This window comes from Sorghum bicolor, chromosome 8, assembly GCF_000003195.3.
Source record: "Sorghum bicolor cultivar BTx623 chromosome 8, Sorghum_bicolor_NCBIv3, whole genome shotgun sequence".
Lineage (NCBI taxonomy): Eukaryota > Viridiplantae > Streptophyta > Magnoliopsida > Poales > Poaceae > Sorghum > Sorghum bicolor.
In genome coordinates, this window is record NC_012877.2 from 44,934,403 (window position 1) to 44,958,182 (window position 23,780).

At 41.6% G+C, this 23,780-nt stretch overlaps 1 protein-coding gene across 1 annotated transcript; it reads left to right on the forward strand.

Annotated features, from left to right (window-relative positions):
• LOC8061267 lies at positions 582-1,605 on the forward strand. Its single transcript, XM_002442077.2, has one exon. It carries the CDS (start codon positions 641-643, stop codon positions 1,277-1,279), a length of 639 nt encoding a protein of 212 aa, XP_002442122.1. The 5' UTR covers positions 582-640; the 3' UTR covers positions 1,280-1,605.

Here is a 23,780-nt window from a genome sequence, read left to right on the forward strand (position 1 = left end):
GTATTTTCGTTTGTATTTGACAAATATTATCTAATTATGGACTAATTAGGTTCAAAAAATTCGTCTCATTTTACAGATAAATTGTATAATTAGTTATTTTTATTTTGTATTTAATATTCTATATACATGTTGTAAGATTTTATGTGATGAAAAATATGATTTTTTTTTTAAATTTGTGAGGAACTGAACAAGGCCTTGGTCGTGTGAACCAAAATATACGAAGACAATTCGATTTCTTCCCTATGATTTTCCTTTGCAAAGTCGGCGAGGTTCACACATGTGCAAACAAATTACTGTAGACGCCTGGAGTCCTGGGCCTTGTTTAGTTCCCGAATTGAAAATTTTCGTGACACTGTAGCATTTTCGTTTGTTTGTGGTAATTATTGTTCAACCATGGACTAACTAGACTCAAATGATTGGTCTCGTCAATTTCGACCAAACTGTGTAATTAGTTTTTATTTTTGTTTATATTTAATACTTCATGCATGTGTTAAAAGATTTGATGTGACGGGAAATCTTGAAAAATTTTGGATTTTTGAGTGGAAGTAAACAAGGCCTCTAACTAGAAAGCGAAGCGAAGAAGACGACAAGGTCCACAAAGACTTTTCCACCTGTCCCTATCCACGACCCCCGACATTCCATGGGCGACTCCGGCGGACCCCACCACCACCGCCCTTCGCCGCCGCTGCTGTCGGACGCCGGCAAGCGACGGCGCCTCCCCAACGTCCGCCTCGCCGGCTCCGTCCCGCTCCCTTCCCACCTGCCCCACCCGCGCCGCGTCCCCATCGTCCCCGCCACCAGGTCCCGCAAACCCCTCCACCGTCAGCACAACAGCAACCACCATGACCACCCCTCCGCGGAGCCACTCCAAACCCTCCTAAAACCCTTCGCCGACAGCGGAGACGACGTCGTCCTGGCCGCCGCTTTCCCCCGCAAGGCCAGGGCCTCGAAGTCCATGGTAGCGGAGGAGGCAAACGGAGGGGCGAAAGAGGCAAACGGGGAGGAGGCAAACGGAGGGGCGGAGGATTCGGAGACGGAGACGGAGATGGAGGAGCAGGAGGAAGCGGGGGAGGAAGTGGTGGACGTGCCGAGATGGCTGTGCGGGATGGGGATGGGGCGCTACGCGGCGGCGTTCGAGGCGCACGAGGTGGATGCTGAGGTGCTCCCCTGGCTCACTATGGACGACCTCCGGGACATGGGTATTGGCGCCGTCGGAGCACGCCGCAAGCTCTTCTGCGCCATCCAGAGGCTCACTTCGCAGCCGCTGCCACGGAGGTGAAACGTTCTGTGTGACCTTCGGTGCTGTGGGCATGATAGCTAGTCCGGAGCCGCCTCTTTGCTAGGGGACTAGACGCATGGGTCTTACACTCTTACGAGTAGGTGTCCAAAGTGTAAAAATGACAAGGTTTGGTCTTTTGCTTAGCTGTGAAACTGTAGCGTGGTCGGTTCTTGGCCCCGTTGCATAGTGTAGATGTGGAGAAGGCGAAATAGGAATGCTAGCTCCCCTGCTTTTGATGTTGTCTAATGCTTTCGTGCAAGTGCTAGGATGCTGGGTCGTATGATGTAAATGTGAAAAATATGGAATAGTAATGCTGAGTTGTTGACCTCGTTGCTCCATTCTTTTCTTCAGTGCAGGGGATTGGATTAGTGGAATTTCGACATCTTGGATACTGGAACATGCTATGCGTGTGCATTGTGTTATGATTTTAAGTTCATCTTGTAGGTGAGAATTGCATAGAAATTTCAAATAGGGAGTTTGTCTGTGCTGCATCACTATTTCCAAATTGCTTTTGTAGTGTTAGTGTTCCCACAGGCTTAGATTGCTGAAAATGTTCATTTTTTGGGTGTGCCAAATATCTTGCCTAAGAATTTAAATTATGCCATGGTGGACTTTGCATAGCTGATCATCTGCTGCACAGAACAACAAAGTTTGAATGTCAATGATTCTTACATTTTTCTAAATGCTATTACTAACCTTCAGTGAAATGATTTGTTTTGCTATTGTAGCACAAAAGAATATTCAACTTGCCCTATTCGCCATCTTATTGGTACTGTTTACTGTATTACATTCTAGTGTTTGTTCTCGATTAGTTGCTTCAGGGTATACAACCCATGAGACAGTACACTTGAAAATGATAATATACGGGGCATTCCATTCTATTAGCCAGCTGTGCCTCTCTGTTGTCCTTTTGGAGTTGATGGCCAGTAAGTATGAGACTTAACTCTATTGATGACTTTGCAGTTTGGATTATTATTAATGTTTAATGCGGGGATTTTGGAGAAAAAAAATCTTTATAATACTATCTCCAGTACAGTTTATAAGGAATTTTGTGTAGGTCAAGAGTCAAACTTTATAATCTTTGACCAATATGTTGGCTAACAACTTTTAACTATTGACTATTGTAATACAAATTGATATTATTAGATTTGTAATCAAATGTACTCTCCAATAACCATAAGTTTATAATCATAAATAATATAATATAAAATAATTGAATGGTCAAAGTATAGTTTAGGAGACCGTGCCATGTCGAAAGATGCCTTATAAAGTGGACCGGAGGGAGTAGTATTAAATGGTTTTCTTAAATCTTTATCATCCTAGAGCAAATTATTTTAATTGTTTACATATTCTTTTGCATTAGCAGTGTCCTGAAAATTGGTGATTTGGTGAACTTGTTGTGAAATTGACATTGCCATACCCAGCCTAATATTGTTCAGATGATAGTTTATGGATATGACATAAGTAAGCGTCAATAAGTGTCCACATAGTTCAATATTTTAGTTTTTCTGAATTCGGAGTTTTCCTTGATCCTAGTTGGAGCAATTGATAAGTTGTTATTCCTGTCCATGTAGATTAAGTATGATTAGTTCCAATGATTAGCTTTCTTTCCTGTCCAAATTGGCAATTATTTATATTTTGGCTTTTGAGCCACCTTTGGCCACATTACTGTTTCTGTAGACTGACATATCTCCTCATCTCTGTGTTTCCACAGCACAGTTCCTGAAACATTTCAGGGCTGAGCTGGGCATGTCAGTAAATGTTTCTGAAACTTTGACCTGCATTTGCTCTCCAAAGTGGCAGAATTACAATCTAGGTTACATGATGGCTTTTGTTTTTTTTGCCATCCTGCAAGATATTTCTTAAGACCTGGTTAGTACTGCATGTTGTTCTATCAATCTTTTTATGATCAGACTTGATATTCTCTGGTTTTTGTCTGAGCAGTGAATCATACCTTATCATTGTTCAAGGCAGAATTTTACTCAATGCCACCAAACTATTAAGCTTGTTTGCGAAATTGGAAAGAGCTAATGTCTTCCTGCAGTTATAAATGTTTTTAAGGTTCCATGTTGGAGTGCCAGTTCAACAACTTTTAGAAGCTATGTGAAAAAGATGGCGAGTCATGTGAAAGTGAACCTGGAAACTGTTAGAAGTAATCCTTGTGTTTAGCACTAGTACTAGTAGTATATAGTCTTTTAGCTGGCTGCCGACATATAGGTCGGTTTGCTCTGGTTTCTTAGACAGGAAGTCTAGCTGCTGCCCCTTACAGGAAGTAGTCAATTTTCTTTTTACTATAGTACTCCCTCCGTCCACATAAAATGCGCATCTTATAAAAATATATTCCATGATAAATCTAATGATACTAATTTGATACCATAAATCTTAGCATTTTTTTCTAGAAATTTGGTCAAAATTTAAAAAGTTTGACTTAAGACAACTCTAGGAATTGATTCTTTCATGGATGGAGGGAGTAGACAGCAGCAGCAGTATAGGTCTGTTGTTTTTGCTTACTCCCTATGTCCCTAGTGGGACCCAGCAGGCATGGCCAGCACAGCACCGGCTCCATTAACAGCGCAGAGATGTGGCGAGAGGCAACAAGCAAGGAAGTTTGCGGGAAAGCGATGAACAGGAGACTGTGGCTGACATCTACAGGAGGGAGTATGCATATTCAATATGAATGTTAAGCCAGTTACCTTGAAGGGAGTATGCATATTCAATATGAATGTTAAGCCAGTTACCTTGAAGAACAGAACCTGTGTTCTAGCCCCAGCCCCAACGACTTCTCTCTGCTCATCCTATAGCTGTTGTCCTTCTAACAGAAGCAATGTGTGCTTATGCAAGGTAATGAATGAAAAGAAATCTTCACTCCTAAAAGGCTGAAAGGGAATCGTCAACACTAGGATTCGGCGTGCCTTCCCACTCCGCGAGCCGCCTCTGCATAATAATAAAAAAGGAGAAGACCAGCGCCGTGCCCCTGCCGTCCTGTGCCCATCTGCCCTGCCCAGCCCTGTCCCAGTGTCGCCCCATGCACACCGAGCTGTGGGAGCCGAGCGTGGTGCTGGAAGTGGAGGAATCTGTCAACATGGCAGCGGTGTGGCAGGAACTGGCGCCGCCTGTTAGGGTTCGGCCAGTGCAGGTGCAATGCAGCTGCACGGCAAGGGTTTGTGGGGGGTTGGGCAAGTGGACCTAGGCCAGACTCGTGATACCATGTAGGATAAGATTGGAAGAATCACCACACCCCCATTGGGGGGGGTTGCCTTTCATATATATAGCCATGTACAGGGGAAGTACAACGTGTAGTACAAAATGGTAGTACAATAATGTGTCAGGCTATGTATTAATCCTAATAGGAAGTCATGTTTATGGTTTCTGATCTTGTGATGCACTGTTGTAACCTTTATAAGTCATGTTTAGAGATCTCCAAGATTATTTCTTAAACTCACTCTCTAAATCCTTATTTGGAGAGCCATTTGAGTAAAAATTGCTTTCTACCTTCCAACAACTTCTCTGTGTCTTGTGTGCACTTTGGAGAGCTATGGCCACTCTCCATCTTTGACTAGCGAGAAACTAGGAATAGAGGATGACTATATTTGGAGATCTTTTTCTTGAACTCCTATATTTGGAGATCTAATTGAAGAAGCTGTTGGAGAGCTTTGTCTTCACCAAAATCTCTATTTCTATCATCAATAAATAAAGATATCAAGAAGCTCTTGGAGTTTCTCTTAGTGCTTGCTCAATTTTTCCTCACTTTTCTACTTAGATTGCTGATGTTGGCCTTGCACATGCATCAAGAACTGGAGCTATCAGCTTTGAATCTGTGAACACGGACATATGAGGAACCCCAGGTGAGCTCTTGTAATGTGAACCAATCAGTTAGTGCAACTATAGAATGGAACAGTTTACATTCATGATCAATTAGTTGTCCTGAAAGTCTACATAAGAAATGGAAATGGCTTTGGTAGCTAATGCTAGATTGGAGTTTACGTGAAGCATAAGTACCCCCTGATGCTGACTGAATACTTAAGTGAACACATCCAGAGATTGCTTATTTTGGAGATCGCTACAGAGGGGCTGAGGGAGGATCAAAGGGGGGACATTCAGAAAGCATGGCACAGATTCTGGAGATCGCTATGGTGGTGATTTATTCATAGGAAACTGGTAGATGATTGAATGGCAGGACCATAGTAATCGGAAAATCATTGCTGTCTAACTCTGATTAGTTTTACATTAAAGGCGTGAGGAAGTTGCCTTCAGCTTGCTTGAAGAACAATAGCGTTTTGAAAATTCACTCTGTTCTGAACATTTCTGTCAGGACAGCAATCCTTGGCTGGGTTTTATTTGATGATCTAAAGAGGACAAACAATTTAGTGCTGCACATGTAGGAGAAGCAGCTGACAGCCATTCTTTAGGAACCCTTTGTTTGTGTAATTTCGTATTGAATGAATCGGTTGAACTTGCCTCGAGTGCAGTCACCTGAATTTACAATTTGATTTTGTGGAGCCATTTGGTGCATAAGGAGAATTTCCATAGCAGACAGTCTTCCTGTTCAGATCTGAAATTTGAGTTGTAAGTAAAGGTGAAATACATTGTTGAAATGAACTCACTGACTACTAATTACTTAAATACAGTGAATTAGAATGGTTGTGACATGCTGTAATTATGTCTGCTTTTTATTTTTTTGAGTTCTGCACACACAAACGACACTTTGGTAGTCAAGTCTGAGTTTACTTATTGAACTGGAAAGGGACTGGTTGTTTGTGATATATATGGTACTTGCATATATTTTTCCAAGGGGATGCAGTTTTGGATTATGTAAAATGTCAATTGGTTTTGGATGAAGGAATAATGTGATGGGGTCAGCAAACTGTTGTGGCTTAAAGCCGTTATTCCTTGCTCTACATAGAAGAGGCAGCCTGGATTTCGAGAAAAAAAAGAAGAGGCAGCCTGGGGCTATAATCTGGAAGAATAAGGGCTTGTCCTGAGGAGCACGCCTGGGCCAGACAGCGCCTCCAGGCCATCAATTTCCAGCGCCTGTGGCTGGATCGACGTGCCTGGGCAGGAGCCCCTGGGTGAGGCTCGTTGATTTCCTTGTCACTCTGTATGAGTTGAGCTGAGCTGCAATGGCTCGGCCATTAATTTCTCAACAGTTTTGGCCTTGGTCATCTGCTTTATTGTAGCTACAACATTTATTACATCCTTCACTCTTTTTTTGAATGATGATTTGTGCTTCTGTTCATCCTCTTACAGCATCTGACAAGAGTAGCTTCAACAACAGCCTGGTTATCACTTGTTGAATGTGTTAACTTTGAACAAGATAATGTTTTGGTGATATCGAATCGTAAAACAACATATCCAACGACTCAATTGGATTTAAGGTCAGCTGCTCCCCACTGTGCCATATGGGATCAACCGAGGCCATATAACTTGTTATATACAATTTCTCAATGCAGATTGTTTCCTTTAGACTGCTTTAAGCCATATGTGTTAACTTGATTGGTAGGATTATTCGCTGAGATTATATGAAAACTGCATGATGGGCCTAGGCATTGGGTCCTATGTTGGATTATTTGTAAAGATGAATTACTGGATTTTGAAATTTTAAAATGCAAAGATGTTTTTATTTTGTGTAGTAACCTAATATGACATTTACATTTGGGCATATGGATTGAATATTGATGGATATAAAGTTACCTTAAAAAATCATAGGGAGGGAATCTAGCATAAATTTATATGAACCATCCATATCTTGATTTTGGTTTCATTAGAATTCTCGGACAATACCAAATATCTTATGAATTTTTTTTGGCTCCTGGTGCAAGGCACAGGCAAAGACCTAGTCAATAACAGAAGGGAAAGGAGCACATCAATGGGCCAAGCTTTCCCTTCAAATTTAAATGCAAGATATATATATACATATGTAAGACAACCTGCTCCAGCCACCTTGTTGCTAGTACCAATGATATGGTTATTGCCCCTTTTGGAGTTTCTATTTTTTATGTTTTGTGATGCAGTTACATGTATATTTTCATAATATGTGGGTCTTATTCAGGAAAATTTGTCTCTGGGCCTAACAAAGTGGCAGAAAGGGGTTCAGGAATCAGGATGCATGTGTTGAGCGATGCAAATCTAAAACATGCAACTAGGTTTTGAATTGAGGTAAAAACATAGCTCCAGATAAATCATATATATAAAGGAGAATCGTAGTTTTATGTGGATTGCAGTTGGTATCATAGGACCTATAATGAAGTTAGATGTACTTCTTACTGTGATCTTGTATGAGGCAGTAAGATGTGCTGCATCTCAGATTTTTCTCTTAAAATCATTTTTGTTGGATAAGAAATAGATAGTGTCAGCAATTCGGTATGAATTTTTTCTAGGGTTTTTATTGACTTGAGTTACTCCATAACAGCCCCAGCTTCTGTTTATCATTTTGGCCTGGTAATTACAGGTTTTCAATGTGCACTGTTGCAATGCAGCTTTGGCGGTCAGTCTAGCCCCAGTTGCAGTGCAGGTCTCCTGCACCATATTATTATATGCAAGGTTTAGGTCTGTTAGGTGTATGAAGGCTCATCTACTATAGGCCCATATGATCCATGTGGCTCTCTTTATATAGTCATCTCCACTACTTGAGTTACTATCATCTCAATTCTCTAAGATTAGTAACATGGTATCAAAGTCATGAATCAGAGCTAAGGTTAAAATTTTTGACCCACCCATGGTCCCATTTTTCTGGCTGGCCTCGTCGCCATCCGGCCTGCCCATCCCGGGTTCGTCTGGTCATGCCTAAGCCGTCGGCACGACTCTTCATCACACGAGCCTGTCTGCTCCGCTCGCCCGTCTGTGATCCGCGAGTGTCACCATACCTTCGTCGAGTGCACTGTCCGCAGTCTCCGTTGTGAGAGCATCCGTGGTCTCCGTCGCGAAATCTGTCCATGGTTCAAGCTCCCTTCCATCTGCAGTCTACATCGCGAAGCCCCTCGCGTCTTGGCTCCTTTCTTCAGGTGCGGCCGGACCCATCCACGGCCTCCTGACGCCCATCTACAATTCGGCTCCTTTCTGTCTCCATTGGCCCCATCCGTCCACCCATGCGCTGCTTGCCAATCAGAGGAGGTGTTGGTCTTCTCTGTTTGTGCTCTGCTCTAGAGGAGGTGCTGTTGTTCACTGCTACTGGTCTGCTCTGCACTGCTGTTGCCTGCTGGTGGTGTGCTCTGCTCTTCTGGTCTGCTCTGTGGTGCTACTTGTTTGCTCATTTTCTGCCTTCTACTATTGATACTTAACAGATATCAGAATGTCGCAGCCAACATTATTATTTTTCCTATGAAGCTTATGAAGCTTGATGGTCCATCTAATTATCGGAAATGGGCTTTTTCTGTCAAAATTATATTGCGAGGCCATGGGCTTGCCTCTCATTTGACAGGCGCTTTTGCAGTTGACAAGTCGAGGGATGGTTCCAGGGCTGCTGCAGTCACAGCTTGGACAAATGATAATGGTCGTGTGATGAGTGCCATTGTCACTAGTATGAAGTGGATAATGAGTCTTGAGCACCATGAGACTGCTAAGGAACTGTGGGACTATCTGCAGGGGCGATATATTCAGAGTAGTGGTACTCTTCTCCATACTTTGTTGCAACACCTTCACGAGCTTCAACAGAATGATATATCCATGGAGGAGTATTACACCGCTTTTGATCGTGTGATGGGACCTTTTCTCTCTATGGTTCCTAAGTGTGAGCAAGGTTGTTCAGGCTGCTGTGCTAAAAAGAACAAAGTTCATTGACAAATTCCTTATATATCAGTTTTCTCATAGTTTGAGGCCTGATTTTGAGCCTATTCGTAAGCAGCTGCTGAATGCTCCCACTATTCCATCTATTGCTGATGTATTGCCTGCCTTGATTGCTGAAGAGACACGTCTTTGTTCTCTGTCACCTCACAGTATTCTAGCAGCCTCTCAGAAGACCAACACAGTGAAGGGCAGCTCTTCTGAGCATTGTGAGCATTGCAAGAAGACCACTGTTCAAAAATTTGTTTTGTTGGGTATCCAGGGAAGATTATCGTGCACTTTGTGTAGCTCGTGGTCGAGAATCTTCTTCTAAAGGGTCTGTGTGAGAAGACTTTCTTCTTAAGTACAATACCCAGGGGGTGGTCTTGACCCCTTGCAGGCCAAGTTTTTTTTCTTCATCTAAAGGCCAAATTGAGAAAGAACATACAGGGAACTTGAAAAGAATGGAAATAAATGTGTAAAGATGTCACCACATGGCACTACTATAAGGGAGATAATTTATTATATTTTCAGTCCAACGAACTTCGTGAACCTGTGTGTTAGCTCAGTTTTATATAGAAAGACAAGGCTATAAATGGTATGATAGTTAACCTTGTGAATGATCTTTAGGTTGTTGTGTGGAAACAAATATCATGCCAATCATCATGTAGTATTGTACTATATCAATGGTTATGGAAGTTTATAAGTATAAATTTATTGTTCTATATTTTTATTATACCTCTTTGTACTATTGTCGGTGTCCTCAGGTGCTGGAGTGTGAAAGGTTGCACTAGTTTTGTTATGTGTTGACAATTTGATATTATTATTACTACCTCTTGTATGATTGTAGTATTTTCACTATAATAAAGAACAGCCGTCTTCCCCTTCTGTAAGCTGGAAATATGTGCTAGTGCCAATGTTTGTTTTTATCACACTATTCTAGGAAAGTTTTGTCTTCAAATTTATTGACATAATCACAGATATATTTCATTAAATTTCATTAAATAAACAAGAAGTTTTTATAGTCAGCTATAAGTTTTTCCATCTTAGTCAAACTTTACCTAGTGTATGTTTTGTGCTTGTGGTATAGTAAATGCTTTGACTGAATAGTTCTGTCTCCTTTCTTCCTTGATAGCATAAACCAAGGGGATGTGCTGTCAAATCAATCTGCTTTGTTGCTCCTTATGATGTTCTTGATGTATTTACGTAATTTTTTATGCTAATATTGGCAGCTACTTTTAAGTGTCTAGTCAGTACTACCAAGTAACTTTTAGCAAGTAGCCAGTCGATTTAATGTTGGCCCTTTGATCAGTTGTGTGATCCTTTTCTTTTCATCAAGTGTCGGTGTGCACTGTGGCAGATACTGCTGGTAATGGTGCCTTGTCTTGTGTTGAGGGGACCTACCCCACCTGCTTCGACTTTGTCTTGTTCATTCCTGGCATGCTACACTGGAGATTCTTAACCATATTTCTATCATAAGTTAGGCCCCATATTTTTTCAAGTATATTATCTGTCGGTGATACCTCTGGTGGTGGGGTGTTAGTGATTTTTCACGCTCAGAGCACATTGTGCACTGAGTATACATCAAGTCCCTGCTAGTATTGTGCTATTAATTTCATTCCTGTTTTGCATTACTATTTTATGTTTTCTCTCTCTCTCTCTCTCTCTCTCTCTCTCTCTCTCTCTCTCTCCCTGTGTAGCTATCATAAATACACTAATGTATGTTTGGTTGTGCTTGCTTGCATTCCTCTCTTTTGTATCTTGGTTTGTGAGCAATTGTTTGCCCGCCCTTGTCCTTGATGTTGACTTCCTACTTTCCCTACTTCCCGTATGCGCTCTCTTTCATTGATTCTGACATGCTACTTGAACACTACGGGATGCTGTATTGGGGGTCTGCCATTGTGCCACATTGCAACATCATTCGATCATCATGGACTCCCTTTTTTTAACATCTGTATTTTCTTAGTGATGTAGATATGTTTCTTCACTCATGAATAGTGCAGCTATTAAGGATCATTTTTACTTGCCTTTCCTTTTCCCTTTACTCTGTTTTCTCTAGGTTAGAAATATGTAAATATCTCAGTGGGAACCTCACCTATAAATGCTTGGTTTCAGTTATGCCAGCAGAAAGACAGCGATTAGAACAAATAAATCTTTGAACTAAATAAATATGAATGAATTATTTCTCAGGGTTTTGAAGTACAATTACATTTGGGTGTTACCTATACTCTAGTATCGTTGGTGTTCTACTATTCTTTCTCAGTGAATTCTGTGGTGAGGATTAGATGTTAGGGGAGGGGAAAAAAGGGGATCAGTGCCTGTGGGCAGTGAAATCTAATTACAGTGTGAAAAGTTGGCTGTGTCTGTTGTTGCTCCGCTCTCCAGGTGCTAGCTTCTGCCATAATGCAGTGTCATGATCTGGTTTGTGCTTGGTGAGCCGGGGGCCGGCAAAACCGCTGCAGCCTCAGCCGGCACTGGCCGCCAAATGGTGTCACGGACCTGCTGCAGGGTCATCGTCGGTTGAAGGCGCTGCCCGCGACAGGTAATCTCTAACTGCATTTCACAGAGAATGTTAATGAGGTTTGACTCGTGAGCATTCTTACTATCATTATGATTGCTGAAGCAAAGATTATGATATGACAACCACACAATATATTTATTATTATCTATGTATGAGCAAAATACTGAAATACACCACCATTTTCTTTTTGTTCTAGTGGCATGTAGTTTATTGATCAAATAAATATTACCAGTTCACGAGTTAATATTAGATGCTGAATCTGGACATATGATGGAACAATACATCTAAATCTTTTTAAGCAAAAGTGTGTGCTGCGTCTTAGTTTTTCACCAGATTATTTGCAAAGCTAACCTCACTTTCGGTACCTTCTTTTGTTGTAAATTGTAATAAATGACAGTATCGAGTTTTCATATTTGAATGAGAATGGTGCCGTTTTTCTTGTCCTTGCTATTGAATGAAGGTACTCTATTAGTGCTTATCATGGTTATTGTCGTAAAAATAGAACTGTATAATTTGATTAACATTTACATGTCTTAAGTATCAAAATAGAAAATTTCCAACTGGTCTGCAGCAATCCATACCGTACATTACTACATTACCATAACATCTACATCTACAATTTGGAAATTGGTACTGCACCTTTTTCTCTAGGAATTTTTGTAATTAAGTTCTAATGGGTAGAGGTACAAATGGTACGGATATTTTCTGTTTTGTATGCAAGTTTGGATTTGGATCTAGAGTCTGGATATTAGGGTTTGATGATCCAGATTTTTTCTAAAAATGTTTCGGATCCAGATTCTCTCAAGAACGTTTTTAGGATGCATCAGAATCCCTTTGTTAGATTGGCTGATAGTATGGATTTTAGTTTCTCAAACATATATGTTTTCAATAAAAAAAATCTTCTAATGAGAATATGCTTAAAAATCCAGAACTCTTTGTGTACGAAAGAACAACTTAAATATAACAAATTTTAATTTGTTGCACTTAAAATTCTTGGTAAATCTGCAAGGGAAGTACAAGAGGTGAGAACAAGAATCGGTGCCAAACCACTTCTTGGACGATTCCAGTTGTGTACTGTAAAAAGGAGAAACATTTCTCTCTGGAGCTGAAACGCCACGGTTCTAGTCATTTGGCACCGATTCTGGTGTTCAGGTCTAAATTGGAACTGTTCCAAGGGGCAAACACACCCTTTAGTATCCAACACCGTATCCATATCAAATACTCAAATTGGTATATGAGAAAGTGTACCTATTTGTATTCGTATCCTTCAAGTATCCGTCCATATCTGATCGTTTGTACTCGTACAAATGGGTATATTTTAGCAAGGGGATTTCTCCAGCTATAGGGTTCCCAACCCCTTCAATCCAAACTGGGAGGCAGAGACAACATTGATTCTTGCCACTGAGACAATGCTATCCCATATATTTCTGTGCAAGTCCTTGGTGCAATGCTATACAAGGTATTTTCCCGTTAGATTATTTACTAACAATGACAGGCCAATAGCCAATGGGACTATAAAACCTAGAATCCTTGACATCACACCTAACCATGAAGCGACTAGCTCTCTTGTCACACGCGGTGGTGGAAAAGCAAAGCAGCCATGCAGTTGAAGGCCTAAAAAAATAGTGGCTGCGGCAGAGCCTGATCCCCAGGTTTCACCAGAGAAAATGGCTGGAGAACAATCATTAGAAAAGGGCCCCAGCAGAAAGTACACTCTTTATTACTGATGAAAGATGGGGTCCTCCAATTGTGATTCTCCAGTTTCTGCCTAATTTTGACCCCACCTTTCCTCTCTCTTTTATAAGGTTGGAAAAGCACAAAACTCTGAAAACCAGAGATGCCTGTTGCCAAGCGAAACAGGTGCATTCACCTAATCTTGGCTAATGTGTTAGTATCGTTTAACGCTAATCATTCTCGCTTTTCTGTCGAGTGTTCACGTGTTACTTGTGATGGCTTAAATTAGCTCTGCTAAGGAGCTACCGTAAAGATACTGATTAGTATTCTTACATATTTTTTGTTGCCCACCAAAAAGTATATGGTGCTTGATTCGGAGTTAGAAACCGAAACATGTGGTGCTTTAGCTCAGTGATGAGCTGCTGCTAACTGCCAGGCATCTATCTGGTTGTGATCTATAGCATGGCCTAGATCTGGAGATTCTGGACTGAACGGCTGTTACGGGCCACTGTTCTTTAGGAAACAAACAAAGTAGCAGGACACGACATGCCTAGTTGTTAGGATGTAAAGCTTATTTTCACATTTTTATTACGGATACGGACACATGGCGCTCAGTAGTTGGGTGAAGGTAGGCTGTACCTAGAGCTAACTAACTTAGGGTGGTTGGCTCTCTTGGATGGTCTAGATACCTCCATGAGGGCTCACAAGTACGTACGGTGGCAGTGAAGTTAATGTCAGATGCATGCTTTGAAAGTAAATTGGGAAGCGTTAAACCTCCCGTAGGAGGCCGCACCTTTGTTTATATAGGTGAGAAAGAGCCTCTCACGTGGCTTACAGTTTGGTTAGGTCGGTTGAGATCTTGGATAACTAACTAAGAGTACAACAAAGTTACAACATGAGATAACAATACAAGATCCTAATCTCAACCGACTTAGACTTGGGTTACAAGATACTTTAACATCCTCTCTCAATCCTAACCTGGTACATCTAGGTTTAGATTGCGTTTTAACTCTTGTAGCTTGTAAGCAGTCAGTGGTTTCGTAAACCCATCTGCTACCTGGTCATTAGTTCCAATCAACTTGACATCAAGTAATTTTTGTGCTACCCTTTCTCTTACAAAGTGATAGTCAATCTCTATATGCTTGGTTCGAGCATGAAACACTGGATTTGCACTCAGATATGTGGCACCAAGGTTATCACACCACAGCCTGGCCGTCGGAGAGCCACGCACGCCCAGCTCCTTGAGCAAAGACTGAACCCACATAATTTCTGCAGTCGCATTTGCCATGGCTTTGTACTCAGATTCGGTGCTGGACCTTGACACGGTAGCTTGTTTCCTGGCACTCCCTGACACAAGATTGGAACCAAAGAAGATAGCAAATCCTCCTGTAGAACGTCTGTCATCAACGCACCCTGCCCAATCGGCATCGGTGAATCCACTAACTAGCTGAGATGATGACTTTGTTATCCGAAGCCCCAAACTCATGCTACTTCTGATATATCGGAGGATACGCTTTACTGCTGTCCAATGAGCTGTGGTTGGTGAGTGCAAATATTGACAAACTTTATTAACAGCGAAAGAGATATCTGGTCTGGTTAGAGTCAAATACTGCAGAGCACCAACCACACTTCTATACCTTGTTGCATCTGTCATGTTGAGTGGAGTTCCCTCATGTAGAGAGAGCTTCTCTGATACGGCCATAGGGGTACCAATTGGTTTACAAAATTGCATGCCTGTCCTCTTGAGTAGATCACCAGCATACTTTCCTTGGGACAGAATTATTCCATCTTTAACCTTGGATACCTCTATGCCCAGAAAGTAATGGAGCTCACCCAAATCCTTTAGTGCAAATTCAGACTTGAGATCTTGGAGTAGAGGTCTAGTTCCTTCAGGAGATGAGCTTGCAACTATAATGTCATCAACGTAAACAAGAATATACATGACCAGGTTACCTTTCTTGAAGTAGAAGAGAGAGGTGTCACCCTTTGACGGTTTGAATCCAAGAGCTTGAAGCTTCATGCTTAGACGATGATACCACGCTCGAGGCGCTTGTTTGAGGCCATATAACGCCTTGTCAAGCTTACACACATAATTCGGATGCAGCTTATCTTGATACCCAGGGGGTTGTTTCATATACACTTCTTCCTCTAGAACGCCATGAAGAAACGCATTCTGTACATCCAATTGTCGAAGACTCCATCCATTTGACACAGCAATGGATAGGATTAGTCTTATAGTGGCTGCTTTCACTACTGGACTGAATGTGTCCTCATAGTCGATGCCATACCGTTTCTTGAAACCTTTAGCCACCAATCTTGCCTTGTGCCTATCTATGCTCCCATCTGCTTTCCTTTTCACCTTGTAAACCCATTTGCAGTCGATGATATTTTTACCCTGCTTGGGTGGCACGAGATGCCACGTCTTGTTCTTGTGAAGAGCTAAGAACTCGGCATCCATTGCATCTCTCCAATCTTTGTTTCCCAGAGCATCTTCAAGATTCCTCGGTTCATCATTGGTGACCAATAATCCATACCTGACTGTGCCATCAGTGTATTGTTTTGGTTTGCGAATTCCATGCTGCAATCTGGTTCTGGGCAATTGTTGGAGTGCGACCGGTGCTGGGGGTTCCACAGGCGCTGTAGTTGACGCAGGAGCGGGCTCAGGCGCAGATGGCATAGCTGATCCCGCCAAATCAAACTCGGTGGCGGCGCCAGGAGCAGAAGATCCCGTGGGCGCTATCGCGGTCTCCCCGCGCTGCTGCGTCGCGACACCAGCCGACGCCTGATCCAAGGCTGATTCGCCTGGACCTCGTACTGACGATGACGGTGGATCATCTTCGTGTTCCGCGCCAGGAGACACACCAGGGAAAACGCCGTTTTCTCCATCGGATTGCATCGGGTTTGCCTGTAATCTCACAAAGGGATTAGTAGCAGTGCACGGTAGAATATTAGCACAGTCAGAACGTATATCATCATCTCCTGAATTTGTAGATGAATTTGATGAGTGTGAGTCAAGGAGATTATGCTCGGAATGAAAACGAGCGCCGGCATTCGGGTTAAGCCTTGAGAAGGGAAAAACATTCTCATCAAAAACGACATCTCGTGAGATGTATATGCGGCCAGTGTCAATATCAAGACACTTAAAACCTTTGTGAAGGTTACTATAGCCAAGAAAAGCACACTGTTTTGAGCGGAAGGAGAGTTTATGAGCATTGTAGGGTCTTAGATTGGGCCAACAAGCACACCCAAAAACTCTAAGAGAAGTATAATCAGCCTCCATCTTAAACAGTCGTTCGAGGGGAGTTTGAGACTCAATGACTCTACTCGGAGTTCGGTTGATGAGATATACGGCAGATAGAAAGGCTTGGTCCCAATATTTCAAGGGCATAGATGATTGAGCTAGAAGAGACAGCCCAACTTCCACGATGTGTCTATGTTTCCTCTCGGCAGCTCCATTTTGCTGATGTGCATGTGGGCATGACACGAGATGAGTGATTCCAACTTTGGAGAAGAACGAATTCAATTTTTCATACTCCCCTCCCCAATCAGATTGGATTGACAGGATCTTCCTATCGAATTGTCGTTCAACTAGCTGTTGAAACTCATGGAAACGTTGGAACACCTCAGATTTATGTTTTAGGAGGTAGATCCAAGTAAATTTGCTGTAGTCATCGATAAAACTAACATAATATTTATTTCTGCCAAAAGAATCACAAGCTGGTCCCCAAACATCAGAAAAGATCAATTGCAAGGGAAAACTAGACTGACTCGATGACTTGGAATAGGGTAGCTGATGGCTCTTGGCCATCTGACATGAATCACACACTGAACTAATACTAGACTCGAAGGAACATGGCAATTTGTTCCTTTTGACAACTTGTTGAACCACTTGAAACGAGGGATGCCCTAGACGGTGATGCCACCGTTCCACCGAAGGATGAGCACCACTAGGAGACGCGCTGAGAGCTTGTTTATTCTTGAGGGCACCAGCCGGTAGAGGATAGAGGCCTCCTCTACATCTTCCTTCCAGGAGGATTTTCTTCGTTGCCTTGTCCTTAATACAAAAGGAATTTGGATGAAACTCAAAGTAAGCACTGTTATCGGAGGCTAATTTATGAACCGAAACAAGATTCTTTGTTGCTTTAGGAACATGGAGGACATTGTTAAGCATGAGATTACGTTCAGGAGTATGACAGATAACACGACCAACATGTGCTATATTCATACCTGAGCCACTGGCCGTGTGGACTTGTTCACCTCCTGTGTAACGATCTCGAATCACCAGCTTGTCAAGCTCGCCGGTAATGTGATCAGTGGCTCCTGTATCCGTGTACCAGTTGGAGTCCACCCCATAGTTGCCATTGCTGACAGCATTGGCGCTCTTATCTTCTGGAGGAACGAAATCTTCTTCATAGCGATGCCAGCAATCGACCACGCTATGGCCTTCCTTCTTGCACAGCTGACACCTGATCTTGGCCTTGCCGGAGTTGTAGTTTCCTCGCCCTCGCCCGCCGGAGTTGCTTCCGCGGCCACGGTTTCCACGGCCACGGTTTCCACCACGGCCACCACCACGACCACGTGCTGCAACGTTTGCAGATGAGCTACTGCTGTTGCCATTGCCATTACCGCCGAGTAGGTCCATCCGCTGCTCGAAGGACTGGAGTTGCGCAGAGAGTTCTGTGACGGAGATTGGCTCAGTTCGAGCCAACACCGACGTGACGACGGGGTTGAAGTCGATGTCAAGGCCAGCGCAAATGTATGAGACAAGTTCCTCATCATCGATGGGTTTACCCACCGATGCCATCTCATCAGCAAGAGATTTCATCTTGCCAATGTATTCTTCTACAGGTACAGATCCCTTCTTGGTGGTCGTGAGCGCGATCCGTATATTGACAGAGCGCGCGCGAGTCTGGGACGTGTACAACGCCTCCAGTGTAGACCAAAGCTCCTCGGACGTGTTGCAGGTAGAGACTTGCTTGAGGTCTTCACGCGTGAGCGACGCGACGAGGTAGCTGAACACCTGCTGGTCGAGAGCCATCCAGGTTTCATATGCAGGGTTTGGGATCTTCTTCCCATCCGTGCCATTGATCTCCTTCTCCGGGGCTTTGGTGGTGCCATTGATGTAGCCCACGAGACGTGCCCCGCGGATGGCCGGGAGAACTTGGAGCTTCCAGAGGCCATAGTTGGATCTGGTAAGATTTTCGGTCACGGGGTGACCAAACGACGACGGGAGCACCGCGGCGGTGGCTTCAGATGTCGACATGATTTGTGATGGATGTTTGTTTAGAGGCTAGCTCTGATTACCATGAAAGTAAATTGGGAAGCGTTAAACCTCCCGTAGGAGGCCGCACCTTTGTTTATATAGGTGAGAAAGAGCCTCTCACGTGGCTTACAGTTTGGTTAGGTCGGTTGAGATCTTGGATAACTAACTAAGAGTACAACAAAGTTACAACATGAGATAACAATACAAGATCCTAATCTCAACCGACTTAGACTTGGGTTACAAGATACTTTAACATGCTTAACAACTACAGTATTATAAGGATTATTTATGATGGTTATAGTGCAAGTTGTGGTAGGACAAGTAGATAGGTCGTTTAAAACCAACTACTACATTCAGTCTCATATAAACTCTGAAGGGTATATTTGGATCATAGACTAAAAAATATTGTTCACTGATTTATTGTGAGAGAAAAATACTGCTGACTGGATAAAAAAAGTATGACTTATAAGATAAGCGAACGGTCTATTAACAACGAGTAATTAAAAAATTAGTTCTTGTTCATGTACATGTGGATTACTACTTCTATCGAAACATAAGGTATCAAGTAATTTTAGGATATATTCTGTGTTAATAGAATTGGCATATATAACCCTTCTTGGTTACCATATTTGGCTTGATAATAGACATTAATGGTAGGTATGCATGTAAATGTTTCCTTTTAGAGTGTTTGTTCACCTAGAATCCCTTATAATTTGATATAAATTTTGAACTCTGAATCCCATATATTTCAGGATAGAGGGAGTAATTTTTAGTCGAGTTTCCAACTACTAGTTATTTGTGCACTAGTTGATCAATGAATAGTCTATGTCATCCAAATGTATTCTAATAACTCTTAGTTCTGGAATGACGCCCCACCTTTGATTTATTACACTCTAATCATCATTAGAAATTATCAAAGCTTTAATGAGAAGGGAGAAAGTCTATTTTTGGCCATGAATCTGTTTCTAATGTTTATTTTTGGCTATGCAACTCCAAAACCAAAAATCTTTGATCAATGAACTATCAGTGCTAGACAAATTTGACCATCTAGCTGATTTTTATTTTTTTGTAACTACTATTTTTTAATAAAAATAGGAAATCATGACCACAAAATTTTAAAGAAAATAGTGTCTATCATACAGAATTTAGAATTATTTAGTTCTTTTTCTATTTGTTCCTTGTTTTCATTGTTCGCTGTTAATTATCTAAATTATCATTTTTGTGCTATATAAATTCTAGAGATCAAATAAAGGAATTCCTACTCCAAATAGATTACCAAAGACGTTAGTTAAATTGACCAAATTATTTTTAGTGGGCTAGCAAGGCCATAGTTGTTGCAATGGCTACTTATGGTGGAGCATGGTACTTGTGGAGTTGGTGTGGTTTTATAGATTTTTTGTTTACTCGTATGTGATATGTATTCTCTTGGTCAATCTTGGATATAATATAGTACAAAAATAATAATTTACATAAGTAAAGAGCGTGATTACAAGCAATACAACACTATGAAAAAGAACACATAAAAATTCCAACAACTACAAATGTATCACCAATAGAAAGGTTATACTTTTAGGGAAAATGTTTGTACTTGTTTTACATTTTTTCTGAAATAATCCAACTTTTATTTTTTTAGAAAATATGAAAAACCACCTTTGATGCCATCTAGACTTTGGTTTTTGAGTTGCATGATTAAAACTAAACTTGGACGGTAATTGGATGGTCAAAAATTGACTTCTCCCTAATGATAAATCATGCTTTTTTTCTTGTGTCGTATTTATTATGTAATTTCATATTCATGTAGGCCTATTTGAAACGGACTTAAAAGGACATAGGAAATGGAGACAGAGAGCAACATCTAACATATGCACTATTAACGTTTTAACTCATTTTACTAATCATTTCATTGACCCATCGAAAGCGAATAAATGATTTCTCTTCATGGATGCACACAACTCTCCTATGTAGCAAATACTTCCTAGAATTGTTTCCTAATAACAGGGTAAGTTTATTTTGGCCCCTCAACTCTTGCGTCTATCTACATAATACTAGATAAGTTTAACACCTCAACACATCAACGATCAATATCACTCAATTTTTACCCATTTAGCTTGGTGTTGGTGCTTTTCATATACCTTGGGTTCACTTGTTAGTGTGGGCCCACCTATCATCAGTTGCATCTCTCTTTTTTGACATCCCTTTTTCTCTTAACGCCACCTCCCATAGCTGCATTCGTGGTGCTAGCTTTCGCACCACCACCGTCATCACTTGTTGCTACCATGTCCTTTGCTTTGTATGGACCACCTGGCTGCCACGTGCCTATGCACCGGCACATGATATCATTTGCTATGGAGTGCTAATGACCATGGTTGAACATTGCAGGCACTTAAGATTTGGTTTCACACACTAGGGCCATGTGATCAGTGACATTAGGGTTGACAGAACGATGAGTGTTGTGATGTCATCCTTGAGTAAGATCATGGATACTAGCGATGAACTCAACCTAGACCATCAAAGAGCATTGTGGTGCATCCGAGCTACCTGCTCACTCCTTCTCACCATTAGGAGGTTCGATTGCTATGCCCATGCCCCCTTCACTCCTTCGTTTGGTCCCCTTCCTCCATCCCTTGGCTTTTTCTTTGTCGTAGTAGCGCCCCTTTTTGTAGAGCTTAGTTCTTCTTGATGCAACTCTTTCCCCATGAATGTTGTGAGATGCTAAACTAGTCATTGCCTTGGTTGCACCATAGGTGAATCTCATCGTGGACCCACACAACAAGGTTGGCATCTACTTTTCTTGTTTCCACTCTTACAGTAACCCCTATCATTTGAGACCTTCCTCTAGATTTGAGTATTTTTGGCTGCTAGCGAAAGACCAGTTTAGTTTTGGACCTAAAATCTATGACTAGTACATCCCACAAGCTGTTTCAAGCCTTGATTTTTAGGAAAGGCTCACGCCAGCCCTGGGCGAGCCATTCGCCATTTTCAGTACGAAAATAAATAAAAGAAATATTTTGAGTCGAGCTTGGCCAAAAATATTTTTGAGCTCATGTTTCGTTGTCTAGTGCCTATCTAATAACATGTGTGTTGGGTGGGCTAGATTGGCTTGGATCTACCTTCCTCTCATGCACACATGCATGTGAATACACACCATATTCAGTCTTACTCCTACCCAGTCGCCGACACGCTATGGACACCGGAGGTGGAGGATAGCGGTGACATAGAGGTAACGGTACACAGAGGAGAGGGAGATACAAGAGTGTGCTGAGAATGGAAGGGAGGGAGAGAAAGCATAGGCCTGGATTACAAGTGGACTTGATCACGTTGCCTGAAAACCAATAAAACTCAAGAGGCTAAAACTGAACAATATTAATAGCTGAGCTGTCAAACTTAATCTATTTCTACAGTTTGGGTGTTAAAATTAGACAAACATAAGAGTTATTGACAAAAATAGACTTAATCCTTTTCTAAAACCAAAAATATTTGGTTTGGACCAGTTAAGTCTTTTCTTTGTCAACAAAAGCGAATAAAAAAGAGTTGATGCAGTGCCTACATGTGTGTAAACCTCTGCTTTTGGAGGAAATGTTGTGTATACCACGACAGCTGCCATTGAATAAATAAAAGTGACGGCCAGTTATACGAACACGTACGAGCACCACAGAAGGTGGAGGCAATGATAGATATCCTGTCAGCCTAATGCTGGGCTAAACTAGATTGAGGTGTTGGGTTAGTAGAATACAAAAGGGATGCTGTATGTGGTGGACCAAAGTGTATATGGTTCCATACGAAGCTGCAGCCTCCAGGCAAACCACCGCACACCAGAGAGTTTTGCATATGCAGGTCTCAGTGGAGTATGCGCGTGTTTGTGTTTGAGGAAAACGCATGCACTTTTTTTTCCACCTTTAACACTCAGTGGACTTCATTTCACATGAAAAATAAAACACTCAGTGACCTTTGAACTCTGATTGGAGGCTTGTGCTCTACGCCTTAATTAATAATCTAGGTATGTCACTGTATAAAGATGCTATACGTATGTATCTAGATCGAAGAATGCATAATTAATGTAGCCGATGAACTTTGCAAATACAATACAAAATAGGGATCCATGAGTGTATTACAAAAAAAAAAGAAACCATTTAATAATTTAAATTCATGATGTGACAGTTGTGTGTGTGTGATATGCTTGTCGGTCAGAATTCATAGTCGCATGTACAGTCGGCGAGAAAACGATAACTGGCCTGGCTGTGTGTTGTGTCGGTGGGGATTGGCGAATACACAAGCGCGCAAAGCAAACGATATATATGCGCACCATATTTCTTCTGTAGCTTCCCTGGCGATCGACGTGATTACGGAGATTGCGACGAGGCGATGGAACCCCTTATTTGGTTGTCTAATCATAATCATGATATCATATATATAGCAAACATCGTGATATCGATCGCCAAATACCTTGATTTATTGGTGTATAACAATCCTAGTGTGTATGATTGCCAGGTCGATGGAGACGCGTAATGTGTAGTACCTACTGTTTTTTTTATTTTCTTCACGAGTTCTTCACTTATCCTTGTCAAACGATTTTTTTTTAACGGAAGGGTTAAAATAGGACAGACTTTACCCAAACCTTAAAATCCATTTTCCATACTTGTGGTCATATATAAATAATCAACGGAAATGTGAGTACATAAGACTTTTGGAATTGATTAGATCTAGGGTACGGTCCATATGGATTGTAGCCTAAAGTTGCCACTTATCACCACTAACATTAGGATATATTTTGGAATAAGTCATTTTGGTTTTTTAGATACATAGTTGCCTAAACGACTTGCAATTGGAATGGAGGCGGTACTTAGCATAGCTTCTTGTTGCAACTTTAGGCTCCTCTTGAAGTCTTTTTCTCTCTCTCTTCTTACTAAATACACTAGGTCTAGGTGAAGCCACATTTTGTGGCTCATTCAGCTTTGACTCTATAGTTATTATAGTACAGAGGCATAGTCAGAAGAGCTCGGCCAAACGCTCTCTTATTAGACAAACCATAGGGCTTCTTGTAAATGTTTGATTGCACAAAGAAATATAGAGTAGGAATTTTGAAAAAGGAGACAAAAGAAACATGGAAAACAAAGCAGTGAAATACTTTGGCAGTTTGAATTCTTACAAAAAAATAATTAGAATGCATGGAAATTACAAAAGAGATGTTTGATAAAGGGAAAGAATAACCTTCTCTATATATATGGTTGTGGAGAGATGTGAATGCAAATAACCTTCTCTATATATATGGTTGTGGAGAGATGTGA

What these genes read in the sequence shown, in the direction of transcription:
- LOC8061267 (XM_002442077.2), top strand. Translation starts at nt 641, where the DNA reads ATGGGCGACTCCGGCGGACCCCACCACCACCGCCCTTCGCCGCCGCTG.